We start from the raw sequence: 25,435 nt of genomic DNA, 5'->3' as shown, positions 1-25,435 counted from the left end.
TGATGCGGCTGACAGGAAACCGCAGGATCAGTAGACTCTGGGCGCTAGTCTGCGCCCAGAGTCTACTACGTAAGCGCAGGTTGACGGAAAAAAGGGCCACGGCGAGACACTCGACGAGGACCCACGGAAAGGCAAATATTCAAGAATATGAGTGCAGGGTGTATGGTGCAGGCCCCCCCTGGACCAAGGGGCCAGTGTGCACTGTACACCCTGCACCCATTATAGATACGCCCCTGGGTCAAGTCCTTTACATCCTGGAAACCAAAAGGTGACTTTTTATATGTTATATTTGCAATAGGGTATGCGTTATTTTGTATACTACACAGATTATCCCGAAGTGATGACATCAGTGCTCATCAATTATAACATACAGTAGCATAGCTAGAGGAGCCATAAGCTGCCTGCAGATTTAGCGGTGTTGGCAATCACAGAGGCGATCATAGCAGATTAGCAACTTGGCCATGTCCTTTATTCCATGGTTGCAATGGTCACCACCTCGCACTATGCCACTGAGCATATCATAACTCATACCAATATATTTACAGGAGTTTATACAAACAATTTATGTAAAGTGGATGCAGGATTTTTTGTTGTTAGAAAAGCACTTTATCCTGAGGCTTTTGGAGTTTGACTTAATAAAAATGCTGTTTAGAAAGAATAAAAATGCTACATGAAAGTCTTTGCCTATAGTCATGTTACATACCATTTGAGACAGAGATGAAAGATCCAAATTCTGGACCTCGCCAGCAAGCTCATCCAAAATTCGTGACTGCTCCTCTTGCCCGTCTTTAAAAGCAGACCGCTTTTCGTCTATGAGGTCTTCCACTTCCCTGCGTGTAACAGCAGAATGTTCCAAAATGCTATCTGGATTAATAGCGGAGGCATTGACTTTCTCTTCTGCCTCCAAAGACATCTGGAAATATTTATTGATGCTGTCCATGGCACCTAGAGACACAGCATGGCACGCATGTGAGCACCACATTCCACTTATCAGTCTCCATACTTTGACCAAATGTATCTTTCAAGTTCTCCTGGATACATTAAGACTATCTAAATAACGGCCTGTTACTGCAGGGATCTTGGCACTTCTTACCTTTACATATGCTGGTGCAGAAAACACAAAATACATTATTGAGGGATGTGCCCTTTATGCCTCCGCTGAAAGGATTGGCCAACCAGCAAATGGAGTCATACACAGCTGGGGTGTTTATGCCCCCAGACACACAGCTGCACTGATGGCTCGATTCTCGGCAACCGGTCAGCATGGCTGGACTGAAAAATGAATACCACTAAACAAGGTGTTCCCACAGTGGTAGAGAAGGAGGGACAGCATAGCAAGAGTTGCCCAAAAGTCGTTGTAACCTTTCACGAAGTACAGTTATTTGATGACAGTTTGGAGTTGTTTCTTTTTACCAGTCATGTAATATGTACCTGTACATTATATAGTTATAAACATTTCCCTGCAAACATGCAGTATATGTATTTAAGGTGCACCAGGATTTACTATCCTTACCATGTTAAATATGATACAATTAGGATTATGGTCCCACCAAATATGGATCACATAAAATCTTACCCCTAACATTAGAAATCTTCATGTACTCAAGTTGTTCTCCAAGCTCTTTCAGTGCTTTACTGACACCGTCTGCATCTTCCTGCAAAGCTGCCACTGTGGCGGAGCCATTGAGGCTGATCTCAGCCAGCTCCTTCTCCACTTCAGTCACTTTCTCCAAAACCTCTGATTTAAGTTTCCTATAAAACAAAATAGTCAAAATGTTACCACCCTCTTATTATACAATCATGTAAGCCCCTTGTACCGTTAACTTGCAAGACTCTGGATTGCGACAAAGTAATGTAATTTTTACAACAATATTTATATTGAACAAATGGGGGTATATTTACTGTGCGAGTTTCTAGAAGTGGAAATGTTGCCCATAGCAACCAGATTCTAGATATTAGCTTCAAGAAGGTACTAGATAAATGATAAGCAGAATATGATTGGTTGCTATGGGCAACATCTCCATTTCTACAAACCAGCACTTTAGTAAATATACCCCATGGTATAGATAGGACTGTGATTCTCAATCTTTTAGCTGTTGTGAAACAAAAATAAAAAAAAATACACCTGCCAACGCTGATACATTATTATTCATCTTTTTGTTATGCGAATGATAAACTATTAAATCATACGAAAAGATTTTGAATCCAATGTGTATTACAACCAGTTTGCGACTTACTCGGCCTCTTCAAACCTATTATTAATGTCTTTAAGTCGCTGAGCAGCAGGATTCTGGGAGATGATGCTTCTGACTTCTTCCAGCTTTTCCTGAACTTTGATGATGGTTTTCTGGTATGGTCCAATTACTCCAGTGATTTTCAAGGCATTGGTGCGGTTTAGGAGTTTGTCTGTCCTGTGGTGCAGCTCTTTGATGATCAGATCCCATAGGGCAAAACACTTATGGCACGGTGCACAATATGGGAAAATGCCAGAATAACCACGAGCACATTTATCACAGCGCACTCCCTCTACGCCCTCAGTACAAATGCAGTGTCCAGTGGATCGATCACACTGAGGGGTCTTGATAGCTCTGGAGTCACAATCACAGGCTAAAAAATATAAAACAAGCACAATAACTTTAATACTGAATTAATAATTAGGAGGAAACATACAAACATAAAAACATTCTAAAATACTGTAGTAAGTACATTTTTTACTAACTAGCTGTTCTGGCCTGAGGTAGAGCAAGTATGAAGCCAATTAGTGCATCATGTCTTGCATGAAATTGCTTTGCACATGGACAGATAAGTGGACACACGCACTAGCGGCTATACAGTTTTGTGTGATTCTGGCATGTACACCTCGCTGCGCTGGGAAAGGTGAAACAGGAGGGAATGAGCGTTCCAAAATAGGCCAAGTAACGTAAGGGTGCATTTGCGCAATTGCAAACACATGCAGGCCTGGACAAACACATATACACCTGAGAATGGTGTATTGTCTGCCAGGGCCGTAACTAGGGTAGTGCGACCTGTGCCATGGCACAGGGCACCACAGGACAGGGGGTTCTGTTTAGGCTAGTCAATTTGTCTGTTTATTATTATTCTCACTTGTAGCTACCTCTTCTTTTATCCCCAGCATCTCCTGGCCTCCCCTAGTTCTTCCCAGGCCCTTATACAAAAGGCAATGGCCTTTTTTCGGTTGCAATATCTTATGTCCCTATTTGAAAAATGGGGGGGCGCCAATGCTCTATCTGGCACAGGGCACCAAAGAGTCTAGTTATGGCTTTGTTGTCAGCAGATAGTCCTGGGCAGGTGCAAACAGCCGATGATTGTTGCTAGCACTTTCTAATGCACCACTGACACTCACTGGTGCTTTCTTCGGAATCAGTATGAATGCTATGGCCGGCGGTTCAAATCCCGACGCCAGCAGAATGCCAGCAGTGAAAATCACGACAAGGGATTTAGGCAAGTATAACTAACCCTACCCCCCCTTAACCCTCCCTTAGGGGTGCCTAACCCTAAACTCCCCCCTAGGCCTAAGGGCCTAAACCTAACCGCCCCCCTCTCCGCAGCCTAAACCCAAGTCTCCTGGTGGGTTGCCTAACCCTAACCTCCCCCGGGGGTGCCTAACCCTAACCCCCCCTTCCTCTAGCCTAACGCTCCTGGGCGGGGTGCCTAACCCTAAGTCCCCCTCGGGAGCCCCTAACCTAACCCCCCCCCCCCCACGGCCACCTCCGTTCAGTATGCCGGGCTCCCGGCATAGGTATAATGATAGGCGTCGGGATTTCGTCACCAATCATTAGTACCCTGCCGGTATTTGACAGTCGGAAAGCCGGCGGTCAGCATTTCGACCGTCAGCTTCCTGACTGCATCCCCTTTCTGCAATGCAGAGGATATATTATACTTTAGGTGCGTGTATTTAAGCTAATTATTTTTATCCTCGTACATGAGAGGAAAGTTATTTCTGATGTAGAAAATGTTCAAAATATTTTAAAATTTGCTATTTTATTTCCAAAACTTTGTTTGAAAAATTAATAAAAATGAAAGAATACAGAACTAGTAAAATATAAAATAAGGTAAGATTATCTAGGAGAAGTAGCAGAGAAGCTCTTATCTGAGTTGATCCCCCTCCCCCACTCTAATTTTAACCATTGTAAACCAGTTCTCCAGCACGGTCTACCTGCACTCTCCCATGACAACACCTCACGCCTAGAGAAAGGCTTTTGCTTGATATTCTGGTATCCTATCTTTTAAAATATGCATAATATAACTGATATTGTTCATAAAAGCATAGTGGTTTCAAAGTAATAATAGTTGAAGTGATCAGGCGTTGACATTGATCATATGCAAATACTATGAATAAAGTTGATTTATATGGCTCCACAGATGGAATAGATCTTTTCTTCTAATGACAAAACCATCAAAATCTCTGCACAAAACCCAAAGTGATTAGGATCTCCTGCCAGGACTTTGAAAGAGGAAGATTTCCTTTAGCACACAAAGATCCTTCTCCAGTGAGGGTCACTTAAACTCTTTTTAGAAAGATCAAAACTTGGAGGGAGTCACCAAATAAAAAGACCATTAAGCATCACAAAGAAGGAATGCCAAGCTAAAGCTACACACAAAAGTGATATTTGCTCGTCAGAAGACACTACACTTGTGTCCTTTCATTTAAGGTCGACATTTAAAAAGTTGTGATTAATATAAATCATATTTTCATTGAGATGAAAAATCATTAAATTGACAAAACAATGTACTTTGCTGTTGTAGAGAAAAAAACCTAAAAAATAAAGTGTTCTCCATTTGTTTTTTTTATTACAGCTATGAGGCTTGGCTCCAAGACTAGGCATCTGGTATTATCTTACCATTTTATTAAAACATAATTCTAAAATGATGGCAGAATACTGGCATGCACAGTTTCAGAGTAATAAAGAAAGATGGAGAGAGTCCAAGGCAACATATATATATAATACATATAATATATATATATATATATATACATACATACATATACACACACACACACACACAAGAATATAGAACTTTTTTTTAGATTATATTACAATATGAGAGAGAGAGAGAGAGAGAGAGAGAGAGAGAGAGAGAGAGAGAGAGAGAGATTGTCATCATGTTCTTTTCATTAAAACCAGGTCAGGCATACCTATGCAAGCTTGTAAAGAGTGAAGTATATAATACACGCAGTGGTTTATCTTAACAGTGTAACTGCAAAAAAAGGCCAGTAGTGATCTTCCATTGAAAATGAAACACATGTAACAGACTGAAAAAAGATTCTAAAGTCTATCCACCCACACACCCATGATTCAAATAAAATAGCTTTATTACTAAGTGAACAGTTAAGACTTTGTTCTGGTTTGGCACATCTTTGTTGACCAGCCATTACAAAGCGTTATCTGTTCAGCAACATGTAGGCCATAAACAATACACAATGACTTCAATTATAAGCACTAACTACTTCACTATAATTAACGAACAGCAGATGAATTTTATACATACACACAAGTGCCAAACTGGCTAAAGCACACTGAAACTCCTAAGCAAGAGTTAAATTAATAGTCTGGATGCATGAAAAATACAACTCTGACTGACATTTCCTGGAGAAAAATCACATACAGTAATTCATGGTTGTTTTAAAAGTTCATCTACATGAATGCATTTCTATGGAGGGGATTAAAGATTTGTTTAGTTATCGATTTAAGGAGAGACTTGTGTAGTTCGGGAAAAAACTAAAATTAGAGCCTAATGAGCTGTTTGAGTAAAATAAAGGTTGGTATATAGAAAATACAGGTTTTATTGTTCTACTAGTTAATCCTTGGTGACAATGATGAAATACTCCACTTACTTTACATCTAAATCCCAGTGAGATAAGAGTCTTTGATCTTATGTCACAAACATTCCCATTCTCAAGATGTATGCATTAAGTGTACTAGTACTATGTACTTTTGTTGCATATGTACACAATCTTTAAAATCTGGGATTTGTTTAAACTAACCATATACAGCTCAACGTGAACCCTTACCCAGGACACAGATCAGCTGAATCGCTGTCAAATTTGGCCATATCTGAAGTTGCATTGCTGTTCACCCTGGCCAACATTGATGGATCCTGAATCAATGTTTACTAGGATTGGCGGCCTTTTTGGGCCCATACATGGAGTGTGTACACAGGGTCATTTCTACGGGCTGGGGCTCTCAGTGCGCATAGTCAAAATGTGCTCCCCCTCCCGAAACAAGTATAAGATAAGTTTTTGCGTGCCCCGGGAAAGGGGCGTGGTTTCACTGTAAGGGTGTGGTCTCACAATAAGGGGCGTGGCCTCAAATGAAAAGACTACCTCATGAACAAATAACGTTAACAAAACCATAGGATTAGGGACAGCAAGACCAACTGCTGTTTTCCTGTTCTAAGACACATCATCAACCCCGCCCTCTCCCCCCATGAGAAAAAAAACAACACATTGCTCCCCCACAGAATGAAAGCATATTGCTCCCCCACAGAATGAAAGCACATTGCTTCACCACAGAATGAAAGCACATTGCTCCCCCACAGAAGGAAAGCACATTGCTTCACCACAGAAAAAAAATAAAAACAAACAAACACACACTTGTCTGCTGGTCGCTGGGGCTGAGCAATCAGAGCTACCTGCAGTGAGCGGGCAGGCAGGCAGACGGGAGGGAGGGCCGGCGGACAGGAGGAAGACGGGCATGCTGGCGGGTGGATGGCGCAACATGGCATCATAGGTCATGCATGTTGCGCCTCCATATGTCACAGCTGGGCGCACTGCTGAGCTCCAAGAAAAGCCCAGTGCTGCCCAGCCCCAGTAGTACTGTGGGGTTGCGAGCCGTGAAATTGCAGGGGTTGCACGTCCCGTGCGATTGCACAGTTCGCCCGCCCCTAGAAACAGCCGTGTGTGTACGGGCATTTCAGTTTCCTAAGAAGTTGGAGGGTAGAATTCAGACAAATTTTAATGAAAGATAATCATTAAAATGTAAGGGCCCACCCAACAGTCTAGACCAGACAGTAAATTGTATGTATTTTATGTAATTCTCAAACATTAATGTATTTTGCAGTTTCTGTAGGAATAGTCATCTGGAGGTGTTAAAATGCTATTACAAAGAGGTCAAAAGAAGATAAATATACATTACTACTGTAGGACTGAAAGATTTAAATGAACCACAGAATACATAAATAATTGGAAAATGTGGCAAGAACTCATTATACATTCTTCCATGCAAAAGAAACATACAAGAAACAATGGGGGAGATATATCAAAGCTTGGAGAGAGATAAAATATCAACCAAATCGGCTGTCTTATTTTCAAACCGCCCTGTAAAATGACTGAAGCAGACTGGTTGGTACTTTATTTCTCTCCAAGGTTTGATACATCTCTCCCAATGTTTTAATAATTAGTCAGTCTTTACCTGTGCATTCGATATCTGGATTACCCCAGAAGAGTTCCTGGCATTCACTGCAATTCCTCCCACCAAAACCAGGCATGCAATGACACTGCCCAGTGAACTGTGAAAATAAATCATGGGAACAGTTAGTTCTGTGACTTTCAGAGACCGTATTAGAATATTTGTATGTTCCAGGCACTGTATATCATTCATATGTCACAGTCACTTACCTCATTACAAGATGGCCCCAGAGAACGACCTGCATCACAACCGCATGGCTCACACCCACTGCCACTTGCCAAATTCCATGTGTTTGGTGCACAGTGGTCACAGCTCTGACCAATAACATTGTTCAAACATGGACACTGACCAGTGGTCCTATTACAGTTGCAACTGACATCTCCCTGGCAGTGATCTTGCTCAGTCCCCAGGTAGTTACAGACACACTCTAGAAAGAAGAAACGCTAAACCAGTTACACCACACTTCTTTGTTAATACCAGCGTAAGGTTATGAAGTTAAATACGCTCGTTTCTTTTGGTATGTGGCAATGATAAAGGACAATAGTAAAAAGAATATAAAACAATAGTGGGTCATTTTATGATTTCTATGTATTATAGACACAATACTCCTATTTCTCTCATTTGCCACTTTCTTATTAACCATAAGAGGAATTTTCTTAAAAAACCCTCATTTAGTGGCTTTGGGCACACGTCAATTTCTGCAGTGTACATATACCAGGGGCACATTAAGAGAGGATGGGGTCCATGTGCAGTCTCCATGTGGACCCCCTCCTCTCTAGCTGTCGGCGCTGTGCCAGAGTCTACAGCGCATGCACAGGTCTCTGGGAACATGGCACCCGAACCAAATTCACCATGATTTTTCTACTGTGTATGCACATATCGCCAGGAAGATGGCTGCCTCGCCATTTTATTGGTGATTTGTGCAGCGTCGCCAACGAAGGACTGTGGATATAGGTGTGTATTAAACATGGGTGCAAGGTGTGTGGTATAGGCTCACATGGACCGAAGGGCTCATGTGCACCCATTAAAGATATGCCGCTGGCATATTCGCAATTTTGTACTGTGCATGTGTAACAAAATACATCATTACTAGATCTGCTTGTATTGTATTACAATTGTAAAGCGCAACGGAATATGCTGCGCTATATAAGAAACTGTTAATAAATAAAATAATAAAATATTGTAGACTTTCGTCCCTTTACACCTCTAGACTCTTAACAGTCGCAGGCAAGTTAAATACAGCAAGAGTGTTGCGCCCCCCCCACCCCACTCAACACTTCTCTCCTGCCCACTACCGCTGAGCGCTATATAGCAGCACAGAGGCACATCAGGCAGGGAGAGAGCCTCCCCAGGCAGCACAAATGTGGTAGGAGTGAAGTGTTACGCGATTGCCATGGGAGAGAAATGAGTAAATGAACAAAGGATCTGGTCATAAATTAGCAGTAGACTGATTTTGAACTGATGTTTGACATTTACCAAGATGCACATTTTGAGGTGTATCCACAAAACACCAACGCTAGGCTTAAATGGATTTTCCAGAGCAGTTCCATGGACTGGGAAGTGGATGATTCCTTAGATGTAATTGCACAAATTAAAAAAGCAGCGTGAGCCGCACTGTTTATAGTTTCTTTGTGACTAATAAGGATCTTCTACAGCAGGTTTTCAGTCCCACAGGAAACCATGTTGTTTCTCTTTTTACCAGAAAGTCAGTGAAAATCCTGGACTAAGGCACTAAGCTGACTGACCTGGAGTTTGTGTCCATGTAAGTAGGATCCCTGCAAATTCCACTTATGGTAAGGTCTGATTAGGCCTGGCATAGTGATTAGATTAACTAGATAGAGCTAAACTACATACAACAACAGATCAGTAGTTGCAGGCAATTTACTGCCGCTACATAAAGCAATATCTTACTTTTACAATCCTGATGAAGAGCATTGCCATAGTAGCCCAGCTGACACTGGTGACAATTTTGGCCCTCTGTGTGATGCAGACAATTCAGACATACTCCGCTCCTTTTATCACAAGCAAGTGGATCAGACATATCTATGTTATTGTTGCAATTACATGGCTGGCAGACTCCACCAAACTCCTCTGGGTTTCCAAAATAGCCGGAAGCACACATGTCACACCGGATGCCTACAGAGAAAAAGATACGTTTATATATTTAGTACCATAAGAGCAGGAGTTTAGAAGCAATGGTCCCTAATAGTCCATAATAAAAGCAAGTGATAAAACAAGGGTTTTTCCCTATCCATCTCTAAAAATGTATTTGGAGAATCATCAGTGGTTCACACATCACCTCTTCCATGGGAAGTTGTATCAAACCTTGGAGAGAGATAATGTACCAACCAACCAGCTTCTGTCATTTTTCAAACACAGTCTTCACTTTATCGCTCTCCAAGCTTTGATAAATCTCAGCCTTAGGGAAATAGGTATCAAACCTTTGAGAGAGATAAAGTAGAGAGAGGTAAACTAGTAACAAATCATCAACGGGGGGAGACTGTAAGAAGCCCATTACTGTAAGAAGCCCAGAAGCGGTATAAGCGCACGTTAGGTGCACTGATACCACTTCTCCCCGATGTTTGATCTGGGCGGGAAAATGACAGAGGCGCTATGCGCCCCTGTCATTATCGGCGCTGCTATCTACAAGATAGCAGCGCCGATAGCCTGGGCCATGTACGAACGGTCAGATCGCCTGACCGTTCGGCCCGCTGTAGCTGTCGTTATCGACAGCTACAGCCTGGCACTGCCCTATCTTCACAGCAGGGACAGCGCTGTCCCTGCTGCCGGCTCCAGGCTGCACGCGGAGATCTCGCAATACTTGTGAGATCCCGCGCATGCTCAGTGGAGCTGGCTGGGACAGAGACACCAGGCTGATGCGCTGTGGTCTCTAGCGGGTAGAGCTGGAGGGGGGAGTTAACGCTCCCCCTCTCCAGCCGATGAGATGTTCTTGCATCTCATCGGTAGTGCTTCCTGCCTCGGTAAAGAGGCGAAGCAGGAAGAGTTATAGTGGCACGTTAAGTGCAGCTATCATACATCTACCCCACTGTCTGTCATCTTACAGGCTCTGTTTGAAAAATGAGAGAAGCGGATTTGATACAACACACTGTGGGGGAGATGTATCAAACCTTCAAGAGAGATACACTACCAACCAATCGGTATCTAACTGTCAATTTTCAAACACAGCCTGTAAAATTGACAGGTTAAGTACTTTATCTCTCTATCAGGTTGGATATATATCCCCATAGGTGGAGATTTTTCAAAGCTTGGAGATAGTTAAAGTTAAGTGAGAGAATTTACCAACAAATCAGCATCTGTCATTTTACAGACTTGGGGCAAATGTATGAAGCTCTGGGAAGTGATAAAGTGGAGAGTGATAACTGACCAAATAATCAGCTCCCAACTGTAATTTTTCAAACACTGCCTATAACATGACAGTTGGGAGCCGATTGGTTGGTCGATTATCACACTGCACTTTATCACTTTCCAGAGCTTCATACATCTGCCCCTATGTTTGAAAAATGACAGTTTGGAGCTGAATGGTTGGTCCTTCATTTCTCTCCACTATATCTCTCTCTCTCCAAACTTTGATAAATTTCCCCTTAAGTGTCCTGATGCCTTTTTTAGACGTGTGTTTAGAAATAATTACTCTTAATGGACATGTTAGATTACTGTAAATCAACTAATCTAATGGATTAGTATAAAGCTGAAAAATAATCAAACTGTATATACAGATTTCTAACACTGGTTATGCAATATATATAAAAAAAACACACATACCGGTATAGCCTTTGTTACACGAACATACAACATGCTCAGTTGTGGGATCTTTGTAACATCCACTAGCAAACTGGCGTCCACTCCCAGGTCCATCAGGGCATGGGCAAGGCCTACAATGATCACCTGAACCTAGTCTGGGATCCCCATAATAGCCATCCAAACACCTTTAACAACAAAAAAAAAAAAAAAAAAAAAAAAGCATACAAATAATGTTAGGGAACTTTAACATGTTAATTACTCTGACCAACTCGATGCCATGAGATGCAACAACATAGGATGACGTTTAGAAACACTATTGTAAACTGCAACAACAATACATATTACAAAAAAATTGCTGCATAGACATAAAAAGTACAGATATTTTGTTTATTAAAATTATGTAGTTAAAACAATGTAAAAGTTACCTTTCACAGCTGTAGCCATGAGTGTGGTCTTTACAGCCTGTGCACTCTCCTGTAAGTGTATTGCATTCATCAGTGTGTCCATTACATTGGCACTGCTGACAGTTAGGAAATCCCCAGTAGCCGGGCAAGCAAACATCACATTGACGCCCAAAGGCACCATGAATGCAAGGGCACTGGCCAGTTTCAGTGTGACAGAAGGAGTGAGAAGATCCTTTCAGATTGCACTCACAGGCTACAAAAGAGATATAAAAATGACTGAACAGGAAGTAAGCAACAGAAAGCATGCATAGTGTCCCCAACAGATCCATCTACTACATATGGAGTATGAGAAAATACTGTATCCTATCCTATTCCCCCATGCTGGGGGCAACTAAGGCTCACATCTACATATTTCCAGATTGCCTCATTTACTGGTCTAAGTGGAACACAACGCAAGAACACACACAACATGCTGTAACATTATAGACCTTCAATGCGTATACTAATATAATCTGTTCACACAGGCAGCGGTGATATGTGCATCATGGACATAAAACAGAAAAGCCTGCCCACTACAGTGTTCCTCCTATACTTCTGCATTTCCAATGTAACACAGCAGCACTGCACATTTCTTGCGCCTACAGAATTTTGTTAACTGCGGCTCTTTTTATGATCAAACCAGAACACGAGAAAACGTTACAAAAATGTATTGTACGTACACTACTGAATGAGACCTAAACAATGTACACATTGTAGATACTGTATACAATTTGCTCTATTAGTGAATATATAACAAAGTCCATCATTAAACACGCTGAATAAAACTCTGCAGTTTTTAAAAGAAAACAATGAGAGTAATGGATTTTCTTGATGTAAAATGTTGTTACATACGTTTGCATCCGCTAGGTCCAAAGCCATAAGTCCCAGGGGCACATTTATCACAGCTCCTTCCAACCACATTTGGCCGACACTGGCACTGCCCGCCGTCCGAGTCACATACAGCACTCAGGGAACCTTGAGGGTCGCACTGACATTCTAGATATGTTAAAAATAAGAAATATGAACATTATAAAGTTGTGACCATTGTTTGCACTCTCTCTGTCCACTTTATTCCTACTGTCATTTACTCCATTGTTCTCACTTTTCTTATCTATCTTTAAACTAAGTTGCTACATCACAAACATTTCAGATTTTTTTTCTTTCACTAAATAAGGAGATGTATCAAACCTTTGAGTTAGATAAAGTGGAGAAGTTGCCCAAAGCAGCCACTTAGCTTCTAACTGTCATCTATGAAACATAGAATTTGACGGCAGCGAAGAACCACTTGGCCCATCTAGTCTGCCCTTGTGCAGTCTATAAAATGACAGTTGAAGATGATAGGTTGCTATGGGCAACATCTCCACTTTGTCTCTCTTGAAGGTTTGCTACATCTCCCCCTTAAACTTGATTATTACTTTTTTTAACAAAATCAAATATTTTATTTGCTATACTAGTATTTTACATATTACTTTCTACAGACCTGCAGCCCAACTGCTGTTGGCTTGTACAAAAAAATCTATTTTACTGAATAGATCATACCTTGGTTATTATTTCTAACATCTATGGTTTTTATGCTTTTAAAAACTGAATTCATATTTTACTGTTCAGTTTTCAATAGTTGATTAAATATTCAAATGCATTCAGCTTGCTATTATCTGCCTAATCCTAAAGGTTGCAGTATATAAAATGAGAGTGAATCAGAAAATGTAGCTGCATAATACAGACTGTGTAGAATTTATAGTAAGAAATGGTGCACCATGGCTAAGGATTAGGTGCAAAACCTACACTGTATTGTGATAAATCATGGACTTATGTATCTGTGAATAGCTTAAGATATTTAATTAATGGCAAAACATTCTATAAGAAGGAGTGCCATTCAGTGAAAAACTCATCTGTAATATTGTAAAGGATAAAGATGGCAAGTGATACTGTGCTTTTGGAAAACAAAAAAAAGTCATTACAAAATGTTAATTTAAGAATACTAGGGAGATTTATTAAAGCTTGGATAGAGATAAAGTGGAGAGAGATAAAATACCAACCAATCAGCTCCTAACTGGGGAGATTTATTAAAGCTTGGAGAGAGATAAAATGGAGAGAGATAAAATACCAACCAATCAGCTCCTTACTGGGGAGATTTATTAAAGCTTGGAGAGAGATAAAGTGGAGAGAGATAAAATACCAACCAATCAGCTCCTAACTGTCATTTTTCGCGCTCAGCCTGTAAAAAGACAGTTAGAAGCCGATTGGTTGGTACTTTGTGTCTCTCCAAGGTTTGATAAATCTCTCCCACAGTGATCTAAACACAAGAGTTGGATGTGATAATTACATGTTTAGTTAAAGGAACTTTGTTTTTACAGTTGCATCACTACTTACAAAAAAAAACAGAAATTATGATTTCTCCCGTAAGAAATGGGGCAAAAAAACAAAACAAATGGAGATATGCTTACCCAGGCCACCCTCATGTAGCACTGCAGAAATACTTAGGAGGTATTCTTTGCAGACATCAGTGAGGGGAGTCTTCACAACACTCTGGCTATTCTCGGTACATCTATATCTCTGGAATGTCTGCCAGGCATTACTGACATCATTCCCCGAGCCTCCAGTATTGAATAAGTCCAGGGACTTCACATGAGGCAGCAAAACGATCTGTGAAAATAGTTTACATCCTCAAATATATATGTTACAATTAGCACACTGCATACAATTAGTACACACACACGCACACGCACACACATATATTATTAAGTGGTGTCGTCCAAATCCATCCAGTGTAAGGTCCAGAACAGGCTCCCCGGGTCAATGTTCTGCCCAGCGTACATCAACGGGAGGTCCGACCGGGACCTTAACCCCCCCCCCACTATATCTTCTGGGATACAATATACACACATACTCAATTGCATGGCAACTGTGTTATATGGAATCTAATGTAATAGAAACATAACATAATAAACTAAAACTGAAGTCTAAAGCCACTAAATGATGGTGAGGGATGTAATTAAGGCGTACAGCCCACAGCAAACATAGGTTTCTGGAAAACTTCAGAACACAGATTGCCATATGTCCTGGAAATATACTATACATGTTCATTCTTATGTCATTGTGGAAAGTTGAGCCATTTAAAAAAAAAATCACATTAGAGGTACAATTCTCATCCAGTCAAAGGTGATTACTTCTTCTGTAAGAAGTTACCCTGTAATTCTAGTGTTTGACTACAGATATTGTTGCATTTGTGATCAGTCACATCAAACCAAAACAGCAAAGACGGTCATTAAAATATTGACTGCAAAAATGTACTTACAGAATCAATTAATGTATAAGGATTTTCCACATTAGAGTTAACGGAATACCGTGGCAGCTCCAATCGAATTGTGTAATTAAGACCTTTCTCAAAGCATACAGGGCGAGGGAGGACAATGTACCTGTAATTATAGTACATAGCAAGTGTCAAAACATGACTGACTTTGGTGTAAGGAAATCAGACAGTTTAAAAAGCAAGAAATAAAAAGAAAAATATATAAATAAAATAATTTCTGCTGTCCAGAGAGAATGTAATACATACAAAAATAATCACTATGCATTTTTATTTACATAGCCACCATGAGACGTGCATAGAGGCAACGCGGAACAGACTGATACACCAAGCAACATGGACCAGCCTGTGCGCTGTGCCGGATTACTACTCACCGGGATCCTGGTGGTAATGCTACATTCTGGTTGTCATCACTGGGGATAGTGTTACCACATCTGCTGCTCGTGGGGATTTTCCCTGGACGTATAATGGTTATCACTGCTTCTTCCCATTGTTCTGGAAGCTGAGAGAAACAAACACAGACAATACATAAAAGACCAACACAGCAGGGTTATCCCCAAGTCTGCATATTTCTGAAAAACACCCATATTTTAATCATTACTAAAACTACCTGGGATGCCAGTGCGATCTAAGAAAGAATAACTAAAACTGGACCCATTGAAGGCAGATAACAGTTTCCTAGATTTAACCAATCTGATTGGGAACATAGTGCCAGATTCAGCAAAGATCGCAAGCACTGCCGGCCGATGCTAAATTATGCACATGAACACGATCGCACTGCCGCCACAGCACAAGACGCACATGCCCAGCACTACATAAAGCCGCCCCCTTTACCTACTTCTGCATTAGTTAGCAAGACTGCGAAAACATCGGTAACATCAAGAATCATTGAACCCATACGCACAGTTGTGGTTGACCTGACCTTCACTCACAAACTGCTAAACTTCCTGCATGCAGAGAGTACTCAGGCTGCGTATGTAGACGCAGGGGCTTAAATATGCACGACCCTGTAATGGCGTTCGAAAGCACAGGCACCCTTGCGTTTCTCTGACCTCCCCTCGTCACCACCCCCAAACGGACACTTCCTGTCCTGCGTGCTCACAGCGATCGCAGCGGCTGGTTTGCGTACACGCACTGTGATGCATGCGCAGGATGCAAACATCGGCCGGGTGTGTGCTAACGCAGGCTTGCGATCCGTGCTGAGCAATCCAGACTTGAATGAACTCAAGAACTGCTCACCTGTGGTTCATAACGAATTAAAATGTCATACTCCATCGATGTTGGAATGTTTTTGATGTGGAATTCTAAGTATGCTCCTTCTGGGACTTTTGCAAACCCAGGTCCTGTCCAGGAAGGGGCACGATCCTGAGGATGCACTCGCTCAATTGTCCTTACACCCTGTTGGCAAACAGTACAGATATTAAACCAAACACAATAGTAAGACATATAAAAGCACATTACTCCTAAATACCTACAGGTCCAAAATCTGCATCCTCAGCTTCATAGATGTAATGGTCTAAAGAGATGAAATAGAAGCCAGATTCCACCTCATCGCAGCGACGTCCAATCATGTGTGGCCTACAGCGACACTGGCCGGATTCAGGAGAACAGCTGCAAAGCAAGAAAACAAGCCAAATTCATTTTACTAAAAGCTGATATACCAAGTATCCTGGTCTAATATGTACTAGGAAATAATTGAAAAGTTGACAGGTGAATTGTATATTTCTGATCATATAGTAAGAAGTAAAACTTGGCAAATTTCCATTTAGACGTCACTATGTAAGCACTAATGGCGGCCATACACGGTGCAATAGGCACCGTGCGATGCGACGGGGATCCGGCGTCCAACATATCGGGCAGTCCCCACACATGGTGGAATCGGGTGGCTGACTGCCCAATATCTCGGCGCCCCCTCCCCCACCCGCATAGCGCTGCATGGGATCGTACATCACATCCCCAGATCAACTGAACCTGCAGTAAGATCAGGGGGTGCGATGTACGACCTCACGGGACTGCGCTCGGTTCGACATCAGGCCCATACACGGTGCGATATAGCAGCCAAATCATACCAATCAGTTGGATCGGTTGCTATATCGCACAGTGTTATGGGGCCTAAAGGCTGATCATTTCTCCAGAAGGCACTAGATAAAACCTGATAGCATCTTAGTATTTTTCTTTCCTGACAATAAATTCTCATTACGGGCCTTATTCAGAGTCAGTCACAACAGCAATCACAAATCCATTTGCATCTTTGCAACATATTAAAAGATCCCTCCCCCTGTTGTACCCGGAGAAGAATGAGAGACTGGATTGCAATTGGAGTTGTGGTTTCAGCAAGTATTCACAAAGTGCTAAAAATAGCAGCACATAAAAGGAAACACATAATGGCCGGATTGAGCAGATAATAAGTGCATCAATTGATGCATCAGCAATGCTTAGCAAAGCAGACACACATTTTTCTTCAATGACAACACTTGAGAATATATGTAGACTTGAATTTGGAGCAGTCTTTATTTGCATAAAATGAGTGTGTAGTGCAGGTCATGCCGACCTGTGGCTCTCCAGCTGTTGTGAAACTACAAGTCCCAGCTTGTTTTACCAATTGATTGGTGGGAGGGTATGCTGAGACTTGCAGTTTCACAACAGATGGAGAGTCAGATCTGGTGTAGTGCATTGTGAAATAACTTTTGAAACACTGTTGCAACAGTTTAAGTGGTTTTGCACAAATGGGCGTGTTTTCAACATTTGCCACCAATCGCAAATGGTCATTATGTTCTTTACACTTACACCCGGGTCAGAGCACACACAACTCCGACCCCTTCAGGAAGACTTTTTGATGGCCATTTCAGTCGCACCCTGAAGGTGCATACACACGTAAAGATTTTCTGTCCAACCATCCAACTAGTTGATTGGTTGGAATGAAAATCTGGTAAGGTATGAAAGCAAATGACAATCAGCAATTTGCTCCCAAATGGGCAGCACAGACGGTGTAATGGTTAGCGTTACTGCCTCACAACAATGAGGTCATGGGTTCAATTCCCACCATGGCCCTAACTGTGTGGAGTTTGTATATACTCCCTGTGCTTGCGTGGGTTTCCTCCGGGTACTCCGGTTTCCTCCCACACTCCAAAAATATACTGGCAGGTTAATTGGCTCCCTACAAAATTGACCATATTGTGTATGTGTGTGAGCATGTGGTAGGGAATATAGACTGTAAGCTCTACTGGGGCAGGGACAGATGTGAATGGGCAAATATTCTCTGTGTAAAGCGCTGCAGAATATGTGTGCGCTATATAAATAACTGGTAATAAATAAATAATAAATGCCGGAAAATGGACAAAAACTGTTGTTTGAACAAATTGTTTAGATCAAACATTTAACAAACTTGTCTGATGACCATTTTCATCTGCTTTCTGGCATTTAGGAGCAAATTGCTGATCATCAGTTACTCCCATACATTACCAGATTTTCATTCCAACCAATCAACTAGTTGGATGGTTGGACAGGAAATCTCTACGTGTGTACCCAGCTTTAGAATATTCGCCGACAGCATGTCCTTACTGTGTAGCTAAGATTGCATGCCCACTGCAATCGCACACACTCACTGTTTGCTATTTTATGCCCACTTCCCATAACTACTCAAGCCCTGGTCTAAGCCACCTCGTTGCAGACAGTCTCACGTTACGTTTGAAAATATAGAAGAAAAAAAAAAAAAGACACAGATTGCATACATTGGCACATGTGCAGTTAGAAAAATCACAACTTGAGGCCAAATAAAACCCTCACATTGCATTTCAGATTTCAGACTGACTCTGAAAAAGACACTATGGCCCTCATTCAGAGCCGTACGCTCTGAGCAGAGCGCACGCTCTGAATGAGGGCCGGCCTCCATGAAAATGGAGCGTCCTTCTGGACGCTCGTATAGCTGTGGGTCACCACCCACAGGCTATACGAGCGTGCTGTTTGATGGGCACGATGGTCGAGACCATCGCGACCATCGAAATTGCGAGCCGGAGCCTGCGGTTGAGGTTTTCAACCGCAAGCTCCGGAGTGATTTTGGCTCTATCAGAGCCAAAATCACTCCCACTGACATCACTAGTGATGTCAGTGGGCCAGCTTCTGACGGGAGGCGTTCCGTGGGAACGCCCCCGTCAGGGAGGCACGCCCCCGGCACGCCTACCAAAGGGGGCGTGCTGTCAATCAACATCGACAGCACGCCCCCTTTGATCAGACACAACGAGCGAAGGACTTTCCTTCGCTCGTCGCGTCTGGCGCATGCGCACGACGGAGCTCCCTCCATCGTGCGCATGCTCAGTCCATAACATCGACCCACTTGCGAGCGGACAGCCGCTCGCGAGTGGGTCTGAATCAGGCCCTATGTACCTACAGTGTACATATACCTCACCTATTTTGTGATGTGATGGAGAAAATGCAGAAAGTGTCTGAGGGACAGAATGAGCATCCACAAACCTCATATGTATATTTTACTGACAAACCGCTTGCATATTTACATCTCACCATTTTCAAAAGCTTTAAAGAATTACAGTATGCAAATTAAAATCATTCATCTCATCTACTGCCATGGTAGGACCTAGTGAAGGATTACAAGCGAAAAAAAAAAAAAATATGGCTTACTTATTATCCAGAGATGCCCCGCGGTCACAGTCACAAGGCCGACAACCATCCAAATCGTTGCTCAAACCCCAAAATTCAGTCTGTACACGAGACACAAATATTGCTGTTCACATAACTAATAGTATGTTTTTGCATTACACAAACGTGTGTGTGTATATATAGTTGCAAAATAGCATGGTTATGATTATTTTTGATACATTGAAGGTTTAATTATATTATATTATATATATATACACACACACACACACACACACACACACACACACACACACACACACACACACACATACAGTCAGGTGCATAAATATTGGGACATTGACAGAATTTTAATATTTTGGCCTCTATTCACCACCACAATGGCTTTGAAATTAAACAAACAAGATGTGCTTTAACTGCAGACTTTCAGATTTAATTTGAGGGTAATTACATCCAAATCAGGTGAACGGTGTAGGAATTACAACGGTTTCTATATGTGCCTCCCACTTTTTAAGGGGCCAAAAGTAATAGGACAACCTAAACAATCCTAAATCTAACTTTCACTTTTTAATACTTTGTTGCAAATCCTTTGCAGGCAATTACAGCCTGAATTCTGGAACGCAGAGACATCACCAGACGCTGGTTTTCATCCCTGGTGATGCTCTGCCAGGCCTCTACTGCAAATGTCTTCAGTTCCTGCTTGTTCTTGGGGCATTTTACCTTCAATTTTGTCTTCATCAAGTGAAATGCATGCTCAATCGGATTCAGGTCAGGGGATTGACTTGGCCATTGCATAACATTCCACTTTTTAGCCTTAAAAAACTCTTTGCCTCTTCTGAAATCTCCTTCAGACCGGGATTCTGTAAAGCAGTCCAGACTACAATAGTATGTTGGCATACCTGTGTTTCCTTAGATGAAGAGATTTCCCTGCCTTCTCCTAATCTGTCTCTCCGATCAATAGCCAATTTGATCCCTGATATGCACTTAGGTTCCTGGGCGAAGGTGGGCCTCTCTTCTTTGGGGGATGTATTCGCGGGGGAGGATTTGGCTTCTTTTGTGTCCCTTCAAACGCAATTTGGTTTAACGAGGCAGGACTTTCATAAATATTTACAGCTGAGACATTGGTTGCACAGTCACCTCCCTTCTCCACTTAAAAAACCTGCCTTCCCATCACTGCTGCTGACTCGCCTACGATCCTCTAATCACAAAGGTGGTATATCTTGCTGGTATCAGTATCAGATAATGTTAATGTTAAAAAAAAAAGGGAAACTTCCGTGTCGGCTTAAATGGGAGAGGGATCTGGCTGTGAACCTTTCTGATGAGGACTGGAATATTATTTTTCGTTCCAGTTTTACTATATCCAAATGTATCAACCATTCAGAAATGTATTACAAATTACTTCAGAGAGCATATTTTACTCCTGAAAGGCTGCATAAGATCTGGCCCTCTGTCTCGCAATATTGCTGGAGAGGTTGTGGTTTGGTGGGAGACATCTTTCATGTCTTTTGGTCCTGTCCTCTACTTCGCCCCTTGTGGAATGCAGTATTTTTTATGATTAGTAAAATAGTTGGTGTAACTATTCAGGCGGAGCCTCTAGTTGCCTTATTCCACTTCTATCCTGGGGAATTATCACGTGGCGAGAGATATATTATGGGTCATGTGCTGATTGCTACAAAAGCTACAATTGCTCAGGGGTGGAAGACAGCCTCTCTCCCCAACATCACAATCATAGAAAACAAGATCCATAAGCATTTTGTTTTTGAAACAACAGGTGAGAAATACTCCTCGTCCGTCAATTCCATCCATATGAAATGGTTTAAATGGGGAGAATATAGGGAAAAACAAGGCCATTCCACCATTTATAGTGTTCCGGTTGTTCCCGGTGTTCTCTGTTCACCTCACGCAGATCTGGGGTAGCTCCATTAACTGAATATTTAGTATTTTGTCTATATGTGTTGTGAAGTGTTTTATAAAACATTTTTCTTGTCCTAAAAAGTTTAAGTATCAATTATATGTACAAGGACCAAGATCTATTGATTTATATTGTGATATGCTATATGTCTGGCTTACCCCTTTTCCCTTCTTTTTCCTTCTGTATCCCCATTTCTTTGTATTAAACTTTCAATAAAAACTATTATGAAAAAAAAAAAAAACTCTTTGGTTGCTTTTGCAGTATGCTTCGGGTCATTGTCCATCTGCACTGTGAAGCGCCGTCCAATGAGTTCTGAAGCATCTGACTGAATATGAGCATATAATATTGCCCGAAACACTTCAGAATTCATTCTGCTGCTTTTGTCAGCAGTCAATTCATCAATAAATACAAGGGAACCAGTTTCATTGACAGCCATACATGCCCACGCCATGAAACTACCACCACCATGCTTCACTGATGAGGTGGTATGTTTTGGATCATGAGCAGTTCCTTTCCTTCTCCATACTCTTCTCTTCCTATCACTCTGGTACAAGTTGATCTTTGTCTCATCTGTCCATAGGATGTTGTTCCAGAACTGTAATGGCTTTTTTAGATGTTGTTTGGCAAACTCTAATCTGGTCTTCCTGTTTTTGTGGCTCACCAATGGTTTACATCTTGTGGTGAACCCTCTATATTCACTCTTGTGAAGTCTTCTCTTGATTGTTGACTTTGACACATATACACCTACCTCCTGGAGAGTGTTATTGATTTGGCCAACTGTTGTGAGGGGGTTTTTCTTCACCAGGGAAATAATTATTCTGTCATCCACCACAGTTGTTTTCCGTGGTCTTTCGGGTCTTTTGGTGTTGCTGAGCTCTCCGGTGCGTTCTTTCTTTTTAAGAATGTTCCAAACAGTTGATTTGGCCACAACTAATGTTTTTGCTATCTCTCTGATGGGTTTGATTTGATTTTTCAGCCTAATGATGGCTTGCTTCACTGATAGTGACAGCTCTTTGGATCTCATATTGAGAGTCGACAGCAACTGATTCCAAATGCAAATGTCACACCTAGAATCAACTCCAGACCTTTTACCTGCTTAATTGATAATGAAATCACGAGGGAATAGCCCACACCTGTCCATGAAATAGCTTTTGAGTTAATCGTCCCATTAATTTTGGCCCCTTAAAAAGTGGGAGGCACATATAGAAACCGTTGTAATTCCTACACCGTTCACCTGATTTGGATGTAATTACCCTCAAATTAAATCTGAAAATCAGCAGTTAAAGCACATCTTGTTTGTTTAATTTCAAAGCCATTGTGGTGGTGAATAGAGGCCAAAATATGAAAATTCTGTCAATGTCCCAATATTTATGCACCTGACTGTAATATTTTGTTTGCCACCTATTGCAGAGAAATACTTTTCAAATAATCTACAGTTTAAGGTTGCATATAAACAAATGAATAACCACATTCTTAGCCCTTGTATGGAGGAGGATATACAAGCCAGTGCACCACTGGGATCAATACTGCCTGCATCTTTTTAAAAACTACGTAATGCCAGCGGTCATCGGCGATCCAAAGGGGAATTAGCGGCGTCCGAATGGGGAATTGTATGGGCCCCAATAAATGAAGCTCAGCTGTGCTATTTAGAATAAAATTGTAAACACTGACATTAAAATTAAGGGGGTGATCTATATTACACAGAAACGACATTCCAAGTGGTATTTTTACTCTTCCCACTTATCACATTCCCATCAGAAGCTGCAATCCATTAAAACGTAATTCTTTAAAATGGCTGCAAGAACCAATGTATTTGCTAGACCAATTTACAGAGCACAAAATATATGGACAGGCAACATATTTCATTTAGATCATCTGTGTTTTTGTGCCTTCTGTATAATAAACCATAAAAGCTTGTCATTGTTAACAAGATGCCTATTACGTAACATGCAATATGCTGCAGATCAGATGGTAACTAAGCCGAATATGCCTCTACGTAAATGATCTAACATTTTAAAACCATCATTTCAATTATCTCCTATAGTTAAGACATTTATGGCTAATTTTTTTGTAAACCTTTGAAAGAACTGAACTACTTTACATAAAAAAGTCATTTACAAAAAGCATTAAGTGAAATTAACAACTTATGTGCAAACATTTTATTGGTTACCATGCACTGATCACATTTCTTTCCTGTCACAAAACGTTTGCAGTAACAATTGCCATCTCGGGAATCACAGGAATCGCTACCAGGAATTGTCCCCAGAGGGTGGCATCCACAAGCTGTACAACACCAAGAAAATACAGGGTTTTAGTAAACAGCAGTTCATAAAATATATTACATTTACTATAACAAAGACGTCTTACGCTGGCATCCATCTGGATCTTCTGCATTCAAGTCATAGTATGCTTCCTTGCACCGATCACAGCGTTCTCCTTCCACATTTATCTTGCAACGACACTGCCCAGCAATGAAGCCAATAGAGAAGTCAGAATAGCTGTCACATATGCCGCCATTTTGGGAACCAGCTGGTTCACAATTACAAGCTGGAACGGAGAGAGTGTATTTCCATTATTGCCACAGATTAAGTCATCCAGAAGAATTTGTACAAGATCATTCAGCAAACTTTCAGATTGTTCTAAAGAGCATAATTAGTCATTGAAAAAAAAAATTAAAAAAACAAATGAATATTGCCAGACGACTGAGGTAAATTAAACCTTGAGGTTGTGGGTGAAATTTTAGGGTAGGTCAGGTGTTTCTAAATAAGTAAAGTTTTAGGGGGTGTGGCTTGTATGTTATATAAGGCACTGGCTGTTGGGCCAAATCCTCTTTGATTTGTCAATCTTCCCAACCCGCCCGTCTGGATTATGGTTGTTGGTATTTTGTAAGTTGTTGGCTATTTTAGGTCAGGAAAAGAATGTCAGGTCATCAACTGCAATTATTTAATTTTGGATGCACTTACTCATTGACTGTATAGTTGGCTGCACCACCCTAATGGGGCAGGTCATCGTCCATGTGGGTGGTTAGTCATGTTAGAAGGGCGAGTTGTATACCCTCTGTGTTATGCTAGTTTTGTTGGATGGCACCCTTGGCCGTATCCACCTGCAATGCATGATGTTGTTTGTGGTGGCGCAGGGATGGGTTGTATTGACTCCCATCTTTGCCACCATACAATTCTTCCCATTTAGTATTCATTTAGTATTTAAAATAAATGGCTAACAATTTTGATGCCAAATTACATGTCTATTTTAGAGGTATAAGGTTTTATGTTATAATGAACTACACACATGAAGCACATCTGCTGTTAGAGTGTTAAAACCCATGGACCAACAATCTTATTTTATAAAATCAGTTTATTTTTCTGTGAAAATTAATTTATATTCCAACAGATACGATTCGGAATAAAGAAAATCATTCAAGGGAGGAAAACATTTCTGAGTATAAACCCATATTAAGTAATAACATTTCTCTCAAAATATCAACCCAATTAAAATAAAGAATAGCTGCTGTGAGTACAAAATGATGGAATGCTGCCAGGAAGAAGGAGAAGAGTAAATAAATTATTTTTTTCTTTAAAGTATCATACTTACGTTGACAGATGTTTGGGTCACGGATGTCTTTGTCTGGGTGTTGATAGAAGAATGGCTTGCACTGCTCACAGTTCCGTCCCATTGTGTTATGTTGGCAGTCATCACACACTCCCCCACTTGTATTGCCAGTTGACATGTATACGGCCATGTCAAAATGACAGTGCACAGAGTGCTCATTACAATTACATTCTGCAAGAAATAATGTCCATTAAGCCAAATATTTAATGCATGGGAACGTAGATTCATTGGATCAGAAGCCTAATAGCTAATAAAGTATTACAGCAGCAAGGAAGAGCAAGCACTAGTAGTGATGAGGTATCACCTTGTAAGTGTCTTGCAACACGATTGTCACATGGTCAGTGTAATCTATTGTCAGTGT

General features: G+C 41.3%; 1 protein-coding gene across 2 annotated transcripts in view; it reads right to left on the bottom strand.

Moving 5' to 3' along the window:
* Positions 1-25,435, bottom strand: part of LAMB1 (laminin subunit beta 1) — an 81,107-nt gene that overhangs the window by 26,917 nt on the left and 28,755 nt on the right. For both annotated transcript variants that reach the window (XM_088480195.1, XM_088480194.1), the window contains 18 exons: positions 25,057-25,245; positions 23,833-24,012; positions 23,636-23,748; positions 19,578-19,657; positions 16,418-16,553; positions 16,182-16,340; positions 15,317-15,444; positions 14,931-15,051; positions 14,080-14,278; positions 12,485-12,628; positions 11,615-11,846; positions 11,211-11,374; positions 9,342-9,566; positions 7,640-7,857; positions 7,434-7,530; positions 2,238-2,607; positions 1,577-1,752; positions 704-945 (listed from right to left, as the gene is read on the bottom strand). In XM_088480195.1, coding sequence (XP_088336321.1) covers positions 704-945; positions 1,577-1,752; positions 2,238-2,607; positions 7,434-7,530; positions 7,640-7,857; positions 9,342-9,566; positions 11,211-11,374; positions 11,615-11,846; positions 12,485-12,628; positions 14,080-14,278; positions 14,931-15,051; positions 15,317-15,444; positions 16,182-16,340; positions 16,418-16,553; positions 19,578-19,657; positions 23,636-23,748; positions 23,833-24,012; positions 25,057-25,245 — 3,173 coding nt within the window. The remainder of the gene's footprint in view (positions 1-703; positions 946-1,576; positions 1,753-2,237; positions 2,608-7,433; positions 7,531-7,639; positions 7,858-9,341; positions 9,567-11,210; positions 11,375-11,614; positions 11,847-12,484; positions 12,629-14,079; positions 14,279-14,930; positions 15,052-15,316; positions 15,445-16,181; positions 16,341-16,417; positions 16,554-19,577; positions 19,658-23,635; positions 23,749-23,832; positions 24,013-25,056; positions 25,246-25,435) is intronic.

This window comes from Taudactylus pleione, unplaced genomic scaffold (genome assembly GCF_031769625.1).
Source record: "Taudactylus pleione unplaced genomic scaffold, aTauple2 ptg000251l, whole genome shotgun sequence".
Classification (NCBI taxonomy): domain Eukaryota; kingdom Metazoa; phylum Chordata; class Amphibia; order Anura; family Myobatrachidae; genus Taudactylus; species Taudactylus pleione.
This window is presented reverse-complemented; position numbering and strand designations above follow the sequence as displayed.